Genomic DNA, 22,195 nt, shown 5'->3' with positions numbered 1-22,195 from the left:
CTGGGGGAGAGAGCTGAGGGCGCGTGCAGGACAAGCCCACCTCGAGAGGGACGCAGGCCGGGAAGAGTCCTGGGAGGCTGAAAGAGGGGGGTCGGGCCGCGAGGAAGCGGGGGGCTGGGAACTAGGTGGCCAAAGGAGAACAGGGGACAATGGAAAGGGCTGCTGAGCCCAGGGAGAGTGCCACGGTGTGACTGGACAGGGCACGGGACGTGGACACCGTGGGACTGCACTGCTCCAGGAGGCAGCTCGGCCCTGTCCTCATTCTGACTTGTCCTGCCACTTCCGAGTGGGGTTCCTTCTCCCAGGGGTACCCAGCTCTCACCTCCGCCATGTGCCCTCCACCCTGGACCCACGTGGAGCCCACAGGAATATCAGAGCCACTGTGGCGTCAGGCAGAGGCCTTGCAAGCCCACCCTGGTCTCACAGTACCTCAGATGCCCGAGTCCCTGTTGCACCCGTCGGGAGTGGAGGGTCACCCTCGGTCACCTTTGAGGCCAGCAGAGAAGCACACCACATTTGATGCCATAGGCTTCTCACCCAGACTCTGTTCCACTCATGCACCCAGACTTACTGGATTGGGCCACTGGTGGATGCGGGAGACCGTGTGGGTGTGGGGCTCACTGTTGCAGGTCCCAGAGCCCCACGGGCAGCCTTCGACAGACACCTGGGAACAGAGCCACCTGAGGCAGCGAGGTTCAGCGCTGGGGTCTGTCGGAACGCCCCCGTGCCGCGTGCTCTCCCAGTTGGAGTGGGGGCTATGGGGGCCGAACATGTCACTGAGGACTGGCATTCGGTGCGACTTCTTTGGGCATCACCATAGTTCTTCGGGGACTAAAAATAAACGCGGTTTTTTTTGTGTCACTCAGAAGGCTCCTCAGGGTGTTACATGAAGCGTCTTACACGTCTTGAACTGTGAGTGAGAGAAGCCGCTCACCCAGTTAACGTTGCTGCAGTGGGAGACAGGTCACGGTGTCTCTCTCCCGAAGCAGCTGGGTCCCCGGGGTTGGTCAGTCCCTCCTTGTTGCCCACTGAAGCTGCTTCCCAGCGGATCTCGGGGGCGTCACCCAGTGACTTCATCCGCAGCCCTCAGCCCACCTCTAGTGTCCATGGCTTGTGGATTCACACCCCCCCCACCGCCACCCCCGCCGCAGGTCCCCTGGCCGCCCCCAGCGGTGAGGGTGATCTCGGAAATGCAAGCTGACCCTCTCGGGGCCTCGCTCCGAGCCTGCCCGGTCTGGAGCCGTCCCTCTCCCTGCCGGCAGGCCCGTCCTGTCCTGGTTCTGTGCTCTGGCCTCAGGGAGCATCTGTCCTCTCTTGTCCCCCATCTGACTCGTCACCAGGTGGTGGCGGTTCATGCCGCCTGGGTACCTGTGGTTGTCCACTGCTCTGCCTTGCCCCGTCCCGTCCAAGCCACAGTTGCCCCCTCTCATTTTCTCTCGCCCACATCTCACCCTTCCACAGCCACTGCCCAGACCATCCCTGTTTAGCAGCCCGAGGGTCTCATCGCTGCTCGGCCTGGGACCCCGCACCATCCCGCTGCTCTGATGCTGAGGACGAGGCTGGCCAGCGTGGCTGCAGGGCCCGGCCCATCTCCTGCCTCTTCGGAGGTCCCTGTCCTCACCCCTGTGCACGAGCCTCCTTTGGTCTCTCCCTCCTGCTCTGTACCTTCCCTCCCACCTCGGGGCCTTTGCTCACTCTGAGCCCTCGGCCCAGCCCCCTCCTAGCCTGGCGAACTCCAGCCTCTGCGCACTCTCACTTCCCGGGGCCCCTTCCCCGACCCCGCCACGCCTCCCAGCGCACCCCGCTGTCTGTGCGACTGCTCAGCGCTCACGTCCTCAGACCGGTGCGCAGCCCTGGGCCCAGCTGAGTCCGTCTGCACCACGGTCACCCGGGCCTGGCACAGGCTGGCGTGGGGAGGGTCCAGGTGAGTGAACAGTCTGGGGCAGCGGCTGGCCAGCTTTTCCTTAACAGTTAATATTCTAGGTTTTGCGGCCTCGAGTCTCTGTCCCAACTGCCCTACCTGCTAGTGTAGCCAGAAGGCAGCCCTAGACCATCATAGGCAGTGGGCACGGCAGCAGAGCCTCATTTACGAGAGCGGGCAGCAGGCGGGGGTGCCAGCCCTTGCTCTAGAGAAACAGCAGAGTACACCCAGCGCACACGGGGCTGTGGCCGGGGGCACAGATTTCTATGAGAAGGTCCGTGGCTTCCTGGAAATTGCTGGGAGCAGCAGAAGGTGGTTCAGAAACAAGTGCCCCTCTGACAGGTGTGACTCTGAAGATGAAACCTCTGGGTGCCCTCTCACCTCACCCCACAGGGCTCCCCAGTGGCCCTGGGAGGCAGACAGTATTGGCCAAGTGGTGACAGTCCCCAGCATGGGGTCGGATTCAGGGGGGAGGTGCCTTGTTTAAAGTCGAGCTCCGTCTCGTGAGGGTGGGGCACCCAGCAGCGACCTGAGCGAGTTCCAGTGTGTCGTGGGGCTGGTCACCTGTGCTGTACCCCAGTGAAAACGCCTAAAGTGAAGGTGGTGAGGTGGTGTCTCGGTGCGTGTCAGTGAACAGTCCTTGCCAGCATGTCCTTCTGGTCCCTATAACATTGCCCTTTTATAGCTCAAAGTCACGACTTTTGTGATAATTCCAAACCTAAATGTTTAGCCAGGTAAGAGACTGCTTTTGGAGATTGGGGGTGCCTAAGCCCTGGGGACTGTCTCTGACAGTGGCCTGAGGGTGTGAGGGGGCCGCTCGGGGACCCTAAGGGATATGCCTTCCCACTGCTGCTCATTTACTCCAGAGCCACCAGGCCAGGTGGCCTGGCAGGACAGACGGTGGCCGACACTGAGTAGAACAGAGACATACGGGTTCCTTGGGCTGCTCAAGTCTGGGCACGGGGCCAGGGGACAAGACCATCTCCTGGGGTCTCATGGCTGGAGCGAGTGGGGGGAGGGGAGTCATGCCAGGTCTCCCCTTATGTGTGCTCAGTGGGGACAGAGCATAGGTACACCGTGAGCGCTCCGTGAACGTCACCTGCCAAGAGCAGCCCCCACAGCAGTGTCAAGAACCATCGGATGACCCCCCCAGAGCCCGGTTCTCCGTCTTCCCACTGGTCTCCCCCAAGTCTGTGCTCTACCCCCCAGGTTCCGAGGGGACTCGGGAGGAGGCTGCCTCATGGCACAGGGAGGGGGCAGGAGCAGCCCAGCGTCTCCCAGGCCAGCAGAGGGAGGGGCCGACCTTGGAGGGTGTGGACCCCAGCTGAAGGCGTTCCGGGAGGTGGGCCCTCTTCCTGGCTCCCTTGCCTGCCCCGCAGCCAGGACCAGCCTCCTCGGCCAGGACCAGCCTCCTCGGCCCTTTCTCCGTTCTCCCTTTGCTCCGTGTCAGGCAGGGCCATTTCCGTCACTGGCACCTGTCACTGGCCTGCACACCCTTGGGGACTTTCTGGGAGTCTGCGACCTCTGCTTCCTGTTCCTCTGGACAGAGTTAAGGTGGGAGGCCTGTGGGTCAAGGGGCTGCGGGAAAGTCAGTTCTCATTTGCCCTTGAACAGAGGAAGGCGAGCCCGCACCGGGCAGCGTGGTCTCAGACCGCGGAGGTGATCCCCTGGCGCCCTCCTCCTTGGCCTCCTCGTTTCCGGGCTCCATGTGGTGGGAGGAGGGTCCTCAGGGCTGGACCCAGGGCGCTAGGTGTGAGGTTCACTCTACGAAGCAGGCCGCATGGCCCGGGAGGGAGGCAGCCCTCGCTGGAGACGTCCCATAGCCCGCACCCTTCCCGGGCGCTCCCCCTCCCAGAGGTCCCGGGGCCAGGACGTGCTGTGGCACTGTGGTGGCCTGGGCTCTGGCCACCCCGAGCCTTCCCGTCCCTGGGGACACCCTGTCCTGGTGGAGGAAGGTACATCACCAGGGGTCCCAGCGTCCACGCACCGTCAGGGAGCGCCACTCCCTGTGAACCGAGGTCCTGCCTGATTGGAGGAGGGTCATTAAGACAGTTTGTGAAGCAGAGGACACTGGACAGACATCCTAACGTGTCCTCCCCTCTCCGGCCCGTCCTTCCAGCTGGGGGGTGGGAGTGGGGAGGGGATCAGAACGGACGGGGAAGAGCTGGTGGGCCTGACCCCTGGCTGGTGGCTGCCACCCAGCACCTTGGCAGAGGAGGCTGGGGGCCGAGGGTGGCTCCTGCAGAAGCTCGGCTGGGAAGGGGAGAAGCCGGAGGGCAGCAGGGAGCTCAGGATGTGGGGGGGGTGGGCTTTGTTTAAACCCATTGGTCTGTAACATGCTGCAGAGCACCCCTCAGAGCTCCTGGAGGAGAGGCCCCGACTGGGTCGGCACCCTGGCACCCTCGGTTCGGGGGTCCGGGTGGGAAACGGGTGACGCCTTCCTGTTTAGACACTTTGTATTGACACATATGATGGTCCTGTTTCTGTCGGGCTGAAGTACGGCCTCGTGCTGCCATGGGCCCGCACCCACTGCCTCCACACGTGGAAAATCGGCCCCTGTGAAATGTTTAGGGGGAGGGGGCAGAAGAGAAGCAGGCTGGCTCCCCCACCGTGGCCCGGAGTCCGGGGCCATCGGAAAAAGTCTGGACGAAGAATGGTTTTGGAGCTTGGCTCAGCGCGCATTTCACAGCGGCCAGTTGTTGGTCTAGGAACGGCCGGGGGCCGGCGGGGGGTGGGGGCTGCTTCCACTGCCACTTTTATGAGATGCAGCCCCCTCCACAGCTGGCTGGCGCGGGGGAGGGTGACTGTCCCAGCTCAGCTCTGCCTCTCGGGGTGCAGCCCCACGCCGCGGGCGGCAGCTTCCCAGGCCCTGTCCTGTGGCCTGGGGTTCCGAGCCTGTGCGGCCCCGGCCGGCTCAGCCAGGAGAGGCCGCCAGGAGGAGCAGCCTCGTGGCGGCTGGGTGGTTTGGGACGCAGTGAGACTTTATAGCAGCCTTGGCGGGAAACCCGTCCCAGAATGTTTCAGCGTTTCATTAAATGCACGGAAGGAAACTTTCCACTGGACCGAGGCCCAGGGCCTCCACGGAGCCTCAGGGGAGGCGGCAAGACTCGGGAGAGCCCACAGACAAATGGGGAGAATTAATAGAAAGTCGTGTTTCTTATCTGACCCTGTTCACAGCGATCGTGCCCAGCGCCCAGTGTGGGCCTGGCATGCAGAGGCGCTCAGCCCGCCCTCGGCGAGGGTCGTGTGTGGTAAGCGCAGCGGTCATAGCCAGCGTGGGTCAGGCTGAGTGAGGGCTGCGAGGGCAGGGGGAGCCTGTGACGGGTGGGGCAGGCCATGCGGGGAGCACTTGAGGGCAGTGGGCCAGCCCCTCTCTGGGAGCACACAGCTCCAGACACCACTGCCCCTCTGCCACACTGGCCAAGGCCGGAGGAGGCAGGCAGGTTCCCGCAGCCTTGTCCGTGAGCCATGTCTGCAAGGCTGGCCCTGGCCCACAGAGCACATACAGCCCCAGCAGCTGGGGCATTTGGCAGGCCAGATGGCCAGGTCCACAGGCCAGCCATTGTGCTGGGTGTGCGGGAGAGGCCAGGGAGCCAGGGCTCGGCCTCCAAGAGCCAGTGTGATGACAGGCATTGTCACAGTGGCCAACATGGGCAAGCTAACGAGCTGGGCACCATGCTGACTCACCTCGCAGCCTCTGGGACCGCCGCAAGCTCAGTCTCATCTTTCCCATTGCGGATGAAACATGGGCTCAGAGCTGGGGAGTCAGGGCCTCACCCCAAGGTGGCACATCCTTGCAGTGGCTATCTTTGGACTCAGAGAGGCAGAGGCCCTCCTGGGCTCAGGGTCTTACCTCCCAGCCCTGGAACCCCCTTCAGGTGTGGAGGCGAAGGGCCGAGGCGTAGACCTAGGTGGGGTGCCGTCATCCGTGGGTGCAGCGTTCTCACCTCTGGAATGAAGATGGTTGCCGGTGTCCAGTTGTGTATGGCAGACCACCAGGGGCGTGACCAAGGGCTGTGGGACCTGCTGCCTCCTCTCCCTCAGGGCCTTACCCCCACCCACAAACACCAGACAACTGTTCAGAGCCAGCAGGAGTGGACATAAAGGCACAGGCTCTCCCAACAGCCACCAGAGGGCCAGGCAGGACCCCGGGTGGGCAGAGCCGACAGCTGGCGTTCGGACAGCACGCAGGGGCGGCTGAGCAGGACTGGCTGAGGGCATCCCCAGGGCAACCTGGTGACCCCTGCCCCCTCTGAGCTGGACCGCCCGTTATTTTGCAGACAGTCTCCATCCTGGAGCAGCGGCTGACGCTGACGGAAGACAAGCTGAAGCAGTGTCTGGAGAACCAGCAGCTAATCATGCAGAGAGCAGCACCGTGATCAGGGGAGCAAGAATCAGGAGCTCTGTCGATTCGGGGGGGCGGCGGCAGGCTGGGGGTTTGTACTGTGGGAATCGAGTAAATAAATCAAGGGGATTCAGCTCTGGGAATCACGTCCCACCCCGAGCCCAGGGGTTGCGCAGTCTGCCCCACCCCGCTGGCCGAGCTTGGAGGCTCCTCACCCAGCATGGGGCCCCATCTGCGGCCGCACGTGCAAAATGGACCACGTCTAGTGTAACGAAGAGGAGCCACCTCGGAGTCCTAGGGAGCCCTGAGATTGCAGTGCCCCCTGAGGACGTAGCCCCAAGCCACCTAGGGTCTGTCCTCCCTTCTGCTACGTGACTGGTTTCCCAGCCACCTCAGTTTAGACAGAGACTGCTCTGGATGGTTAAACCGGGAGTTTTCTTTGAATCTGACAAAAGCCACAGTGCGGGCCCATCCGAGCACTGGCAGCACTCAGCCTTCCTGTCCCTGGTGGAGGAAGGCGCATCAGCAGGCAGAGCCCGGGGCTCTAATGGCTGGGAAGAGCCTGTCGTCTCCTGCATGTTACCCAGGAACAAGCACTCTGGCTTTGCAGGGGTCTGGGTTCTACTCCATGTGGGGCTGGGTGACTTCTGTGTGTGCGAGGGCAAAGGAGCCTGAAAATTAAAATGGACTTTATCGAGCTTGTCATAGAAATGGCACATTCTGAGTGAGGCCTCATTGGCGCCCCCACTGCCGAGGGCCCATACGGTGAGAACGAAAATGGCCACCGGGGAGGGCCCTGCCAGGGTCACCTCCGAAGCCCAGGACACCTTGTTTGCAGCCATTCGGGTGTTAGGGGAGCAGGGACAGCCCGAGCCCCTGCACGTTGTCACCCCCTTCTGGCTGGCCCCAGTGGCTCCTTCGGCCCGTTAGGTTGGGACCTGCAGGCACCTGCATTTCCCTTGGCTCACGAGGGTGCCCGGAGTCCGCCCTCTGCATCCGTGCAGAAACCCAGGCAAGTGTTTTCCATATGTCCAGGTGTCATCCATGCTGTCCGCACTTGGCTTCTGGGGGACAAGCCAGCCAGGGAGGGTTTCATCCTCCAACACACCTGCCCTGCCCTGGGGCCAGAGGGCCAGTTAGATCTTCGGGGAGCTGTCAGTACCACTCTGCTAATGAGGGCCCCGGCCTCTGCGGCTTACAGGTGGGACAGAGCCCGAGTGCCTGGGAGCTTGGGCCGACAACACACCTGTTCTGTGTCCTGATCCAGGAGGCTGCCTCCTCCAGCTGGGTGGGGAGAGAGCAGCAGTCTGGGTCAGGGCCCCGGCTCTGCCTTTGGACTGCTGCGTGACCTTAACGTGGTGACACAACCTTACGTTCTTGTGTTAAGTGGTGGTGAGAGCCGCCTCTCCAGGTGGTTATGAGGTAGGCCTGCACCACCCCAGTACAGCAGGTACCCAACCGAGGCCCATCGCTTCCCACCCCTACCAGCCTCACTGGGACCGCGGGGCCTGCTGTCGATGGCATGCTCCCCACAGCTTAGGTGAGGCTGGTCTGAATTGGCAGATAAGGCCCTCAGCTGCCTGGGAGGCCGTGGGCTCTCCATCCCTGGAGCTTTTAGGGAGAGTCTGGGCAACCCTAAGCCAGTCTGTTCAGTGGGAACAGAGCTTGTGGGGCCAGCCTTGCCATCCTCTCCTGCGCTGGCTGTCTTGACACCGACGAGCCCTAGGCTGCCCTGTCATGGCTTCCAGACTTGGAACTGGAGGTCCCAGGGCTCGGGGCTCTGGTGATGTGAGCAGACAGCCCACGGCACAGTCATCTCCACAGACACAGATGATGTCCCTTGCTGGGGACAGCAGGGCAGGAACAGTGCAACAGCCTGGGCTGGTGGCAGGCAGGACTGTCCAGGGGCCCCTCACGGGCAGGGGAGCAGTATGCGGCTTGGGAGGGCTCTAGCTGGTGGGTGAGGTTGGGGACCCTGTGACGGGGCCTTTCTTGCGGTCCCCTCCTGCCAGCCCTCCCCGATGGCTCCGCTCAGTCCCCGGCCCGCTGCCCAGCTCCACAGCCACGTCTGTAAGTGCACATGCCTTGGCCCCGCCACAGTCTCTCGTTTTGGATTTTGGTAACTGAGCTCCCAGGAAACCAATCTGCAGGCATCTCTTTTTTGGCTGGGAAGATGAGGCTAGGGTGGGGGCTTTTTGCCAGGAAGCTCATTTCTGTGGTAATTCCCAAGCCCCGCTCCCTGCCCTTATGCCCTAATTTCCTAAAGTGAAATAAAAGAACGGGTGTCCATGACTTAATTGTGATCCTCCACCTATCCTTTGACAGATTCTTGGGATCCCCGGGGTTAACCGGCACTTCCTGCCAGAAAAACTGAGGGGAGCAGATCGACCGAGCCACAGAGAAGCAGCGTGCCAGCCCTGACCCATGGCAAGCCCACTGCCCTTCTCTCCTGAGGTCCAGAGACTCAGGTGTCACGAGCCATCCTCCCACCCAGCACTGTCCTCCTCCCTCTGTCCCATGATCTTCATGATTTCTCCTTGGTGCTGGGCCGAGGGCGCAGGCTGCCAGCAGGACAGAGCAGTGGAGTCAGGGGGTCGCTTTGAGAGTCAAAATCCCAGCTCTGCCCTCAGCTAGCTCTGTGACCTTGAAGGACTTCCCTGACCTTGTAGAGACTCCCTTTGTGAGATAGTGCCTGTCTTGCTGGGCACAGGAGGCACTCAGAGCAGTGACTGACACAGAGCGAAAGTGTGGTCGGTGTGGGTCTAGGAGAAACTTCTGGCAGGCCAGGCTGCTTCGCTGAGACTCGGCCATGTGTCAGTGGGGATGGGGGCTGGTGGTCCTAGGGCCCCTCTGGCTCTGAGCTTCTAGGTGGCCAGAGTTATGGCCACTTGATCCGGTGGCCCCTGCCATGGGCATGCCCAGTGCGAGGAGAGAGTGAGGCCGGCAGGCCGGGGGCTCAGGGCAGCCCCTCCCCACCTGAGGAGGCACGCCCTCCAAGACCACCTCTTCCCCTGTCACTGGAGCCACCACTGGGGCCGGCACAGGCTTGGGGGTGGGCGTTTGTGATTTCCCGGAATCCCGGAAGCCCAGCCCACAGAGCCAGCAAGAGCACATGAGTCATGGTGGCCCTGTTGTCCCGGCTCCCTGTCATTAACTTCATCTTCCTAAACGAGGTGCTCAGGATGGCCTGATGGCTCCAGCCTTAATTGGCGTGTGGCCATTTAAGCGGTTAGAAATTCACCCAGGGGCTCTCGCCAGGCACCCCTGCCCCACCCTGCCCCAGGCTGCTGAGGCGGGAACCACCGTGCCAAGGCGGCAGGCTGGTGGTGGCCCAGTGCCATGGGGAACCAGTCCACTTCCTGCGAGGAGCCCAGGCACCGGGCCTAGTCCCGTCGCCCGGCGGGCCCCAGCCCACCCCAGCTGGCTGCCCTGGCACCCTGGGCTCACCGGCTTCACCCCCGCCCCTCAAACCCACAAAGGCCGAGGACGTGGGGCCCTCACAGCCAAGCCAGGGAGCCTGGGGCGAAGCCATTAGGAGGCTTCCTGTGCCAGCCCCTCCTCGGAGCTAGCGTATGGAAACACTCTCCCCAGAACCTATTTATAGAGCAAGGCCAGGGAGTGCTTTCCCTAAGGTGAGGCCGCCTCCAGCCCCGTCTGCCTAGGGCTGCTCCTCCTGGTGGGAACCTCGGCCCCTACCCACTCTCCCACCCGCCATGAGAAATCTGGGTGCTGGGACAAGGCACCTGGGCAGAGGAGGACATCTCATCCCCAGACTTCCTTTTGCTGTCCCTAAGCTTCTTTGAGGCACACGTGTGCGTTCCTGCCGTGGGACTTCGGCATCATTTGCGGTACCCAGTGGGCAGAGGCCTGGCCTGCAGGACCGGGGACCCATGCTGTCAGGGTCACCCAGCCCCTGTCCCTGATCCATCTTTCCCCAGCTGGCTGCCTGGACTCAGTTTTGGATCAAGACTGACTTCAGAGCCCTGGACGTCCCTGAGCACCTCGGGCCCACGCTGATCTAGCCCATGTCGTTCTCCTGGTCCCAGGCCTGGCCCAGAGTACACGTTCCCTGCAGATGCTGTCCTCAGCTGGCCCCTTCCAGACCTTGGCCCTGCCCCTGCCCCTGCCCTCCGCTGGTCAGGCTCAGCCCACGGCCTTGCCTTGACCAGGCCAGGTCTTTCTAGAACCATCCAGCTCTCTTAGAAGCTTCTATGGTGCTCCACCCCACTCTGCACTGAGCCCCTCAAACTCTGACCCTAGCCAGAGGCGCCCCAAAGACATGCTGTCAGGACCAAGATTGGGACGGAAGTGCTGATCATGCTCCCAAGGCCAGCTCCTCCCCCATGCCCAGCTCCGCCCCTAGCAGCTTCCTCCCAAGACAGCGCCCCTGGTTTGGCTCCTCAGAAGCCTCTGAACTTGGAGTAGGAGAAGCAGTGTAGTTAGCCCTCTCGGGCCCTCCAGGCAGCAGCTCATGTACGCTGCTTACTGGAAACGGCGGACCTTCCCGTCACAGGCCTGGGCTGGTCTGCTTCCACGCTGCCGCTGTGGGACTTCTCAGCTAGAACTGTGATGCTGACCTCCCCCAGGGTTGCCCTGGTCCTAGGGTGGGGTCCAGCTCCCCTAGTAGGGGTGTGCTCACGAATGAGGCTTCCAGCTGCCATTCGTGGGGCCCCACGAGGAAGCTTATGCCCTTTGAGGCCTGAAGTCTCCTCTTGGGAACAGATGCTCTGGTTTGGGGAGCCTCAGCTCTGTGGGCCCTCTGGTGGGGGAAGAGAGCCTCGGGCTGGGGCAGGACGGGTGAGGGCCTACACACCACTCAGCCGTCCCGGAGCCAGGACCTGCTGAGATGCTGCCTGCTCATTGCTTGGTCTGCTCTGCCCTTGGCCCGCCCCGTCCCTTCTCCACATAGCAGCCTGAGGCTGCCGAGTTGTGCAGTGGCTCATGCCTCCCAGCAGTCCTCCAGCCTCCCCGAAGTGCAGGCCGCTGTGCTCACCACAGCCGTGATGCCCCCTAGGTCCCATCCTCACCCCCACCCCCACCTCCCACCACTCTACTCGCATGCCCCTCCGGCCACGCCAGCCTCTTCACTGCTCCTTGGACATATCCAGCACGTTCCAGCCCCAGGGCCTTTGCACCTGCTGTTCCCACTGCCGGGAATGCGCTGATCTCGCCTCTATGCCGCGGCTTCCTCATTCATAACGTGCAGTAAGAGCAGGAGCGGCCTTACGGGGCGGCTGGGAAGATTTGCTCGGACAATTCACACAAAGTTCTAAAGCAGGCTTTGTCCGTGCTGGGCTCTAATCCACGACCTGGGAGGTGGCTGGAGGTGGGGACGGAAGGGCTGGGCCCCCTCATTGGAGCCCTGCAGGCTGGCCAGCCGGAAACCTGGGGCTCAACTGGTGCCCCTAGAAAGGGAACCCCTTGTACCCCGTAAGGCCCTCAGGCTCCACTTCCTAACCGCCGCAGGTCTGTCTCACCAGATGCCCCCCACATGCCAACAGGGCTCCCACACAGCCTGTTTCTAATGCGGCTTCCAGCTGCCAGGCCAATCTGGAGGCCCGTGCACGGCCCCCACCGGACAGTGGGGGTGGGCAACCCACATGCCCGGCCTCCCTGCCCGCCCATTAGCCGGTGGGCGAAGGTGGGGATCAGGATGGGCTGGGGTGGGGGCAGCAGGGCTGGCTCTGATGAGCATCTCGCTGCTGCCGAAGCGGCCGCGGGGGGCTTCCTCGAGCCCATGGACCCGCCCGCCCACGCACCTGGCTCTGTCCTGCCCCCAGTGGCTCCGAGCCTCGGCCAGGCAGGGCCAGGGATTGGGGCTTCTTCGGAAGGAGACGAGTGGGCCCTCCAGGGGTATCTCCACCCCCCTCCCCACCACCACCCAGCAGACCGCTGGCCTGGGGCCTTCTGCAGGGGCCTGGGAGCCGGGCAGCCAACCTTGCAGGGAGGGGGGTGGCACCCCAGGACCTCTGTGGGTAAAGTCTTCCCCTCCTCCCGCCTCCTCTGCCCCTCCCTCCCTCCCTCCTCCCCGTTCTCTTCCTCCAAGACACATGTTTCCAATCCCCTCTCAGGCCCCTCTCCAGCCCCTTCCCATCCGCTGCATGTGCAACTCATTAGGAGACCCTCGGGGCTCGAAACCCAACTCGGGCCAGGCGTGGGACGGGCCCCTGTCCGCAGCGGCCTCCCCGTCCAGCCCCTGTGCAGCCCCGTGCAGCCTCGGGCTGGAGACCACAGGAGCTGGGCATGGCCAAGAGCTGGCTGATGCCGGGTAGGGGAGCGCAGCCAGGCGGCAGCTCATCTCTCTCCTCTCCAGCCTGCTGTCCGGCGCCCATTTAATCACCGGAGCCACCCCAGGAGCCAGGCCGGATAGCTTCTGGAGTCCCACCGGGGCAGCCGGACCCGTTTGTGAAAAGCAGGCCTCAGGGCCCGTAGAGTGTGCCGGAGGAAGGCGTGGGCTCTGAGCGGCTACCTCAGTGGCCCTCTCAGCTCCCCACCCGAAAACGTGAAGGAGGGGTCCAGAGAGGAGACGTGGTGTGAACAGCCACTGGGCAACATAAGGCCACGTCCTTCCCTGAAAGACGCTGAGGGCACAGTCCCACGGACTGGTAGTGGTCACTGGAGTTTGGGAAATGCCAGACGAACAGAACAAAGCCAGCTATGTGCCTGCGGGACTGGCCGGAGCCCTTCACGCTCTGTGCTGTGCAGTGTAGCGAGCATGGCGTTTCCCAGGCGCTGGACCACGTGAGCCTTCATGGCGAGCTGGACCCCACTTTGGACAGCGCTGCGGAAAAGCCCTGAGGGGTCCGGAGGCGTGGGTCAAAGGCCCCTGCTGGGACAGGCTCCCTGAAGCCCGAGCGCGGCTGTTTCCTGCTGGGAATTGAATGGGGGTGACAGCTAAGGAAGGGGGAGCAGGAGGCAGCAGAGGCTGGCGAGGCCAAGGCTTGGAGGTAGGACCATGCTTGAGCCATGTCAGGGCGCTGGGGACACTGATTTCCTCCCTTCCTCATGGGAGGCCAGGCAGGTGGGTGGGCAGAGTCGGGGGCATGAGGCTGGCGGGCAAGGCCTTGCCCCGCAGGATGGGACCTGCGTGGGCCAGCTCCAGGTGATGGGAGTGTCCGTGCTGCCACCCCCACCACAATAGCCTCAGGACGAGGCCGCCACCGACTCCAGGCTCAGAAGAGCTGCTTTGTCTCGGCTGTTTTCTGTCCCGTTGGGCCAGCCCCTCTGCTCAGAGCCCGTTCTGCCCACACTCCCTGGCCTTGCCCCCAGGACCCTCCCCACACTATGCAGGCACAGGAGGGCTGAGCAGGGGCCGTGTGCTTGGCGCAGGGCTGTGTCCCCCACCGCCTCACAGCGGCCTTGCACGGCACACTGCGCCCACTCCATTAATGAGCCTGGAGAGGGGAGGCCGGTGGGCGAGTCGGCGTGGGGACCAGGCCTCTCACCTATGCCCTGTCCCAAAACACATGGCACTCACACCTTGGTCGTCTGAAGGCCACGTAGGGCTGTCCGGCTATGTCCAGTGCAAGGCCTCGCCAGCGGTCAGCCCTTGACCTTGTCTAGTGTAGGTGTTCCAGGCCAAGGCCACGCCGGCTGCCTGCAGAGCTTGGGGGTGGGGCAGGGTTGGGGCCCAGTCCCTTAGGCCAAAGAGCCCCTTCCTCCTGACAACCCCACTGTAGAGCCTGCCCGGCTGCCCCACGCTCTGGGAGTTAGGGTAGGCAGAAGGTGTTGCCCCACTATGGATGGGGCAGCTGAAGCGCCGCCAGGGCCCCCCAGTTCTGTGACGGACTGTCCCCAGCTCTGTCGGGCCTCCTCATGTGGTCGTGCCATAGCCTGGGAATCCAGCCTGCTCCTCAGCTTGAGTTCTTGGGCCGGGCCTGGTGGTTCTGGGGAAGCAGACGAGGCTCTTGGGAAGGTTTCTGGGGAGGACTCTGGCTCCAGCAAACTGCTCTCCCAACACCTCAGCTCCACCAGCCCTGGGCTCTGAGCTGCCCATGGGGCCCCGGCCGGAGGGCTGTCCCATCTGGAGATGAGGGGCAGGGCAGTGCTGTCTTCTGGCCATGGCTGGGGCAGGGGCCCTCAGGCAGAGCTGGCCCCTGGTCCACCCTATCCTTACCTCCAAGGGCTGCCAGGATCCCTGAAAGTCCATCGGACCCCTCCTCTCTCCCAGGAGACCCCCATCTTCACAGAGAAGGCATCTCCCAGGCCTGGGGACACGTGCCCCTGTGGCAGGAGTAAGGCTGGGTGGGGCCGGGTCAGGAAGGGGAGTCCCCCAGACTGTTTCCTGGTGCTGCCACCGGGGCCTGCCTACCTGGGAAGATCCAGGCAGGTGCTGGCCCGCTGAGTCCGTGTGAGCTGGCGCTGAGTGTGAAACCTGGGATGGGGCTGGGCGCTGAGGCTTCGGTCCAGCAACCTCATACCTGGACCAGGCCAGCTAGCTCCCAGGCCATTTCTCCAGCCTCATCATGGTCACGTGGTTACTGTCACCGTCACCGTCAATGCCTCATAGGAGGGATTCCTGAAAAACAGGGCAGCGTGGGCCGTTGGGGAGGAGGTCCGACAGGCCTGGGCAGCAGGCAGATGCTAATGAGGCAATTAGGCCTGGCACCTGAAGCGGACCCAGCCCAGGCCCCCGGCACATCCGCTGCCAGATGCCCCGGGAATTCCCAGCCTCCTCCACCCTCCCAGCCTCAAAGGCTGGACTGGCTTTGCTGTGAGGAGCCTGCCCCGCTGGCTCTCCTAATCAAAACACCACAGGCTGGTTGGGCAAGGGACACCCAGGGCACTCCCTCTCCCCCGACGCCATCACTATTCCATGCCTTTTCTCTGGCTGAGACTGCCTGCCCGAGATGCCCTCCTGCCCTCTGCCCCCGGCTCAAACCACCAAGGCCCCAAGCCCTTCCTGGCAGAGGTGGCCTCAGAAGGATCAGCAGCTTGGAGCATGAGGCCAAGGGTGACCTGGTGGCCAGATGGGCAGGCAGCTAAGGACCCCTGCTCCCCAAAGCCCTGGTTTCCATCCCTCAGAGCCCCGCATGGGCTTATGAGGTACTGCCCACAAGCCCTGGGGTGTCATAAGAGGGAGGGGAGGTGAGCCCAGGGCTCTGGCGCCATGGCTTGGGGGCCGAACTGGCCCACCTGAGCTTCCCTGAGTCCTTTCCCTCTCTTACCCTCCTTCCTCTGAGTCCCAAGCAAATCAGACCCAGCGACCTGGCTTCCAGGGGCTGTGGAGCAGCTTCTCCTGGCCCCCTCAGGCCTCAGTGCCAGCAAGTGGGGCTTCCAGCTGTGCCACACCCACCCCCAGCCAGCCCCTCCCTCAGGGTGGTGGTGTGCAGGACTAGAACCCACGTTTGGGACTCTAGGGACCCCTGGGTCCACCAGGATTGGGAGTTTGGGCTCAGTCCGTGGAGGAAGGATGAGCTGCACCTGGGTTGGAGTGGGGGCCACTCTGAAACAAAGAAATCAGGGCCCGAGCCCGCGGCCAGGAAGAGGCCCTGCCAGGCACGGCAGCGGCAGGGGTCCATCCCCTCATGGCACGGAGCCTCTGGGAACGGAATCTCACAGTGACTCTGGACAGGTCATGCCGAACAGGCCGCCGCCCAAGTGAGGGATGCAAGCGGAAGGCTTCTAGAATCACCTAGCTTGGTGGGGGGTGGCCAATGGCATTTTAAGTTACAGGACCACGTGCTGACAACAGTCTAGAAGGTGGCCCATGTTCCAATTCGGGCTCAGCCACTTCCCAGGGGCCCACTCAGGATGAGTGGGTTTGGGGGGAAGGGTGAAAAGGCGGTCAAAGGAGAGAGCTGGGAGAGGTGGGTCCCGGGGGGCACCGGTCAGTGCACAGGCCCCGAGAGAGCAGGCAGGACGCTGCAGGGGCCGGGCCTGGGCAATGGATCCTGGGCCCTGGGGGGTGGCAGGGAGGTGAGGAGAGGGCAGGTCCAGATCCCCAAGGGCCACTCTGCCAGGAACCAGGGGAGGGCCAGGTCTGATTCACATTCTCACGGGATCCCTCCGGCAGCTGCGTGGGGGGTGGACCGTGCAGATGGAGCAGGGGGCTGAGAGGGAGGCTGGCGACATGATCCAGGGAGAGCTCAGAGGGCCTCGGCTGTGCGGTCATGTTGGAGAAAAGACGAATTCTGAAGCTGGGTCCTGGGCTGGGTCAGCCGGGCCTGCCGCGGATGTGGAAGCGCATCTGACAGCACGTGTGCGCGATGCAGCCCCCTCTCGTTACCGGTCCCTCCAGTCTGTCTCCCCGCATGCTGTCGGCCCCCGCCACCCCAGACGTGAGAAGAGCTGGTCGAGCCAGGGACCTCCAGGGACTGTGCCTGGGCCTCTCCCTGCAGGAGCCCGGAGCCGCCCTGAGAGCCAGCTGGAAGCCCCGGGGCTGGGGGAAAGGAGGCCAGGTCCTCGGGCTGGGGCCCAGGCCCCTGGCACAGCTTGGTCTGTGACCACAGGCTTCGGTTTCCCCATCTGTCAGAGGGGTCGACAGCCCTCTCAGGGCTGATGCAAAGCCTGGACATGGGGCCAGAGGGGAACACGATTCGAGACAGTCAGGTGTGCACCTGCCCAGGAAGCCCGCGTGGGGGAGGTCATAGCTGGGAGCCCCAGGCGAGCACATCCACCCTCCCCCCAGACCACCCATCCCACTCGCCAGTGTTTGTGTGTTTCCTTCCCATCACCTGGGCGACCATGACTCAGCCCAGGCCCAGTGGGTAAGTGAGTAACCGGCTGGGGCTGGAGCCAGGCCCTTGGGCAAGACATTCCCCTTCCTAGGCCTCAGCTTTCCCATCTGTAGAACAGACAGACAAGCCCCGCTCCGTTCACCTCGCTGGGGAGCCTGGGGTGAATCCCGAGCCAGGGATCTGAAAAGCCTCAAAGGAGGGAGCGCATCGTGGGGTGTGGCCTCTGTGCCCGAACAGAAGCCAGTCCCGAGTCAGCCCTGAGCGGAGCTCGAAAGGCTCACTCATCCGGGTGACCAACCCAGCAGACCCCCGTCTCTCTGAGGGGAAACTCTACCTGTGAGAACCTGGAATAGAGGGAGAGTGAGCCATGAGGAAGGCCTGGTCGCCCCCCCACCCAGACCCCCGCAGGCTGAACTGCCCTTACGTGCTTAGAGAGGGGCACACGCTGAGCCCCACGGGTGCTCAGCTGAGGTCTGCCGAGGTCAGGCAGGGCTGGCTTCCTGACGCGGTGGCCCCTCCGAAGCTGGAGATGATTTCAGAGGGTGGGGGTGGGGGATGAGGAAGTGTGTGAGGAGGGGTGCTGAGTCTGGGGCATAGACTAGGGAGCAGGAAGAGGTCAGGGTGAAGTGAGCCGGGGTGGGGACAGGCCATCGGTGCTCTGGCTGTGAATGGAGACTAGCAAACAGTGTTTATCTCCCTCTCTCCCAGTCAGTCACATTGTCATGCCTGCTTGCAAGGGTTTTGAGGCCAGTGGATGGTTCAGCATAAGAAAAAGTGCTGTGATCGACTAGTATTGTCTGCCAGGGGCAAAGCATTGCAGAGCGGTGAACGTTAGTTGGTCCTCTATTTTTCCTCCTCAGGTGGCCCCAGTGGGCTCGGTATGTGTCTGGGAGGGGCACGCTCTCCGTGAGTAACCGTGGGGATTGCTGTCACTGGCTGAGAAGGAATTATTTCAGTCTAGTGCCCCTCGAGGTCCCACCTCACAGCTCTGCACACACCCTGGCTCAGGGCCGGTGCTCCGAAGGTGTTTGGACATGAACGGAGAGGACGCGCCCCAGGGCCCAGCTGTCTCCATCCTTACCCCTTCTCCAGGCAGCCCCGGGGAGCTCCCCGACTTCCCGGCCCTGGCTTTCATCCTGCCACGTCTTGTTCTCGGATTTTCCTGGGCGTGACCCTATCTCTCACCTGCTCCCCAGGGCCCCACCTGCCTACCCCCTCTGCCTCATATACCTGGGCAGGACATGGGGAGAATGAACAGACATGTGGGTCCCCAGCACCAGAGCTGCCCCAGACGACAGCTGCCCCAAGCCATCCTGCCACCACCCAGGGCCCAGCAGCCCCCCGCTGTTCCATCTAGAATTTGTCACCATGAGATCCCAGCGATGGCCAGTAGGGCAGGGTCAACCCAGGTGACTGAGAGAGGAGAGCAACACCCTCCTGTAACAACGCCTCTGGGGTCCCTGTCTGTGGACACCCCAACAAGAGTCTGTGTGTGTGCATATGATAGTATTGTGCACATGTGTATTGTATATTATTGCACTTGTGCATAGGTCTGGATTTGTATTTCTGTGAGCACATGTGGATATATCTGTAGGTATATATGTGTTTACACCTGCATTGCGTGTGTCCTTATGTGTGTGTGTGGGGGGGGTGTACATGTACATGCATGGGTGTGTATGGCCAGGAGTTCTGTCCAGGGCAAGAGAGTTGCCTGGCCTTTCACAGTCCAGCCCTGGCCCGGCTTAGACGTGACCTATTCTGACTGCAACTCACCAAGGGATAATGAAGAAGCTGTCCTAAGGGTTAGGGACAAGTCCGGGTCTCAGGCAGGGCTCTGATGGCATACCTCCTCCGGGCTGGAGCTGCCCTGGGCAGAGGCTGGCTTCATGGGCTGGGGGGCCCGGCCCCAGCCCCAGCTCGTTCTCCTGGTGGGATGTGGAACAGACCCATTGGGAAGCTGCCCTCCTGGAACCAAGCAGGAGCTCCCCCTAAATTTGTGCTGGGCTCTTAGGATAGGAGGGCAACAAACTGCCTGGCCCTCCTCCCCTCCTCTCCCATTCCCCGCCTGGCATATGCCATTCAAAACATGGTGGCCCATCTCTAAGGAATTCATGGGCACCAATGGGAAAAGGAAAGTCTGCTTCCAAGATGCTTAAACTGTTCTTGGTGACACAGCTCCTCAGTCATCAAGCCATGTGGACGTGTGTGTGTTGGGGGAGGGGGGGCGCACACCAGTTCATGTCTGCTCAGTTCACATGAAACATGCCACCATCACAACTAAGGTTCGCCCTGCTGGGAAGGCGCCTTCCCTGTGCGGGTCAGGGAGGGCAGCCCCAACTCGTGGGTTTGGGTCTGGCACCTGGGTGAACAGGGATGAGACAGGGCAGGAGGAGGAAAGGGCTTGAGGGGAGGTGGACATGCCATTGAGTGACCAAAGGGAGAAAGTCTGGTGGGGGGTGTTGAACAGTGACTGATAGAGATGGGGGCGGGGTCCCGGGAGCACGGAGCAGGGGGCTCATTGAGCCTAGAGGATCAGGGGAGGCTTTCCTGAGGGCGACTCCTGAGCTGGGATTTTCTAGAAGACCGGCAAAGGGTGAAGGCAAAAACATGTCCAATATGCAAAGGCCTGGAGGTGTGCGGGAGAGAGACAACCCTCAGAGAGCTCAGACACACCCCACCTGCACGTGTGTGTGTTGTGGGGGGCACACACCCTCCTGAGACCAGCTCCCCCTCACCCCACCCCAGGGGCCCACACCTGTTCTGGAGGTCCTCGCCCTGGTGAGTGGGCACCTCTCCTGGGGCCTGTAGGTGAGGGAGGGCCTGAACCCTGAGGGCAGGAAAGGGCAGATTCCTGAAGAGGAAGAATGTTTTGGCCCCAAGGCCACCCCCTGGGGCACCAGGTCCCCTCTTCCAGCATCCCTGAAGGAAATTCAGTGGCAGGGCAAGGCCCTGGCCTCTTGCTGTCTCGCCACAGGTGAGTTCCTGCTGTGCTCCAGGTCTTGTAGGTCAGAGGGTTCTGTCCCCCACCCCTGCCCCACATACGCCAAGGGCAGCCCTCTGTGACCCTGGCTGTCCAAGGCTGAAGGCAGGGCCTCCACTCAGGAACCAAGGCTTTGGGCCTCTCCTCTGACCGGGGTGAGGAGGGCCCAGGGCCCCGCTGGCACTGCGTATGGCCAGACTAATTCTCCTCCCCCCCTTTGCTTCCACCGCCACCCCCTCCCCATATGCTCTTGCTCTGTCCTCATCCAAACCCTGCCTCTCCTCGCTCCCAGCCGGAGGATGCCCCCGCCCCCCGGGGAATTCTTCCAGTCCCACCCACCCTTACAGGTCCCTCCTCCAGGGTGTGTCACTCCGATAGAGCAGTCCAGAGAGGGAGACACGAGGGAGCCCTCACAACCTAATGCGAGAGGTGGCAGGGCCTCCTTTCTTCCCTCATGCTTGGGGGCCGGGGACTGTGGGGACACAGGGAAGGTTCCCATTTCAGTTGTGCCCTCGCTGGTGAGAGCAGGGCCTAACTCCTCATTCGGCACTCCAGGAGCGGAAGCTCCTCAACCAGCCCCCAGGAATGATTCACTGGCCAGCCAGTCTCCTCCCTGCGGGTCTGCTCAGGCCTCTTTTTTGAGTGCTGCCTCCCTCCCTGACGACCAGCACCTGGACTGCCAGCCAAGGGACCTACCCACCTGGGTAGGTTTGTGATGGACAGGCTGGGCGCTGTCCAGGTCAGCACTCTCCATCAAAAACAGAACCAAAGAAGTGAGAAGCACACTCAGGTCACACAACGCATCATCAAGGGCAGGGCAGAATCTGGGTCTGGGCTTCTCAGGCTCTGGAGGCTCTTTCCACAGATCCTGGGACCCCAGGAAAGTAGGCTCTGCCCAGCCACCCCAGGACAATCCTGGGCAATGAGGATCTCTGGCTACAATGCTGTGTCTTTCTGGAGCTGTGACTGTGGGAGAGACCCCTGCTCCTTTGGGACAGACTCTGGGGCGGGAGATGAAACCCTTTCAGGTAGGCTGTGCTTCGCAGGGAAGACTGGGGGGAGCGGGTTCTGCTCCAGGGCCGCCCCACTTCTTGCCTCAGGGTCAGCGGAAAGCTCAAACCCTTCCGGTTCCAGAGCCCTTCCTTCGGCAAGTCTCATCACTATCGCCCCGCGCCTTTGATCCTGACTCCTTCCAGCTAGGGGTAGAGGCTGAGTGAGAGGGGTAATATAAGCCCAGGGAGGTGGGGGCACTCTGCCTGGCAGGGGACGGACCAGACGGACCGTAGGGCCCAGCCACGAGGTCCCTGCGCCGGGAGGCAAGCCCGGCTCCTTAGGAAAAGCGCGGCAGGCCCTGCGCACGCGCGCCATTCCAGTGGAGCCGCTTTGTTCCAGCGCTACCTGCAGATCCATTCACCTCCTTCGACCCGCCTGCGGGAGCGGGTACGGGCCGCTCGCGGAGGCCCCGCCCACTTCCCGCGCTGGGTGGAGCCGGCGGCGGGCCACCTCCCTCCCCCACCATCTCCTTCGGTCGCGATTGGCCATCTGCGTGGCGCACGCCCGCCTACCGCGAAAGTTGATTGGTGCGTTGGGAAGGAGGCAGGGGACGAAGAGCCGATTATGAAGGAGCGCTCCCCCTCCTACCCGCCCCTGTGGAAAAGTCACGTGGCGCTTCACTCGGCGCCTGTCACCACCCCGCTTGGAAAGCTTTCTTAAAGGGCTCGCTCTCTCCTTCCAGGGCTGGTCTTTTCCAGGATTTCTGCATCCCTGCCCACCGAAGGTGGCGTGGCCCTAGGCCGTCCTACTCTGCCAGTCGCCTAAGTGCTGATTCCCGATCAGGCCTGCTGGAGTGAGACCCCTCTCAGGTCTCGGAGCCTGTGGCCGTCACGGGAACTATGCAGTCGCCTGAAACGCTGACCGCCTAAACACAGTTCCTGGCACGTAGTAGGCGGTCAGTTTTCTTTTGTTGAATGAACTCGCTGAGAGAATGAATGAATAGGGTTGACAGGAGGGGAGCTTGGCTCAAGCGTGACCACTCCATCCCCGGGGACATTCTGCTTCTGTGAATGGGAGGAGGGGATACCAGGCGCGGAACGCCCCAGGGCAGCCCTTTACGGTAGGGCCCTGAAGCTCTGTGAGCGCGGGTATAGGGGACCTAGGAGGGCGCCTTGGCCGGGCCTCCAGGACGGGTCATAGCCAGTTCCGGGCAAGGCAAGCCCGCGGCGGCGGTGAGGCTGGGCGAGGGCCCGGGCGCCGATCTCCCGGTGCACAGG

General features: G+C 62.8%; 2 protein-coding genes across 2 annotated transcripts in view; both read left to right on the top strand.

Moving 5' to 3' along the window:
• The window catches only part of POC1A (POC1 centriolar protein A), a 60,892-nt gene extending 53,915 nt beyond the window's left edge, over window positions 1-6,977 (top strand). Inside the window, exon 11 of the mRNA XM_006909159.3 lies at window positions 6,202-6,977. Coding sequence (XP_006909221.1) covers window positions 6,202-6,300 — 99 coding nt within the window. The 3' untranslated portion in view covers window positions 6,301-6,977. The remainder of the gene's footprint in view (window positions 1-6,201) is intronic.
• A 5,946-nt stretch (window positions 6,978-12,923) lies between these two features.
• DUSP7 (dual specificity phosphatase 7) overlaps window positions 12,924-22,195 on the top strand; it is a 16,701-nt gene continuing 7,429 nt past the window's right edge. The window contains exon 1 of the mRNA XM_006909189.2: window positions 12,924-13,007. Within this exon, the coding sequence (XP_006909251.1) occupies window positions 12,924-13,007 (84 nt within the window). The remainder of the gene's footprint in view (window positions 13,008-22,195) is intronic.

Source organism: Pteropus alecto, unplaced genomic scaffold, assembly GCF_000325575.1.
Source record: "Pteropus alecto unplaced genomic scaffold, ASM32557v1 scaffold53, whole genome shotgun sequence".
In the NCBI taxonomy this organism is placed as follows: Eukaryota; Metazoa; Chordata; class Mammalia; order Chiroptera; family Pteropodidae; genus Pteropus; species Pteropus alecto.
This window is presented reverse-complemented; position numbering and strand designations above follow the sequence as displayed.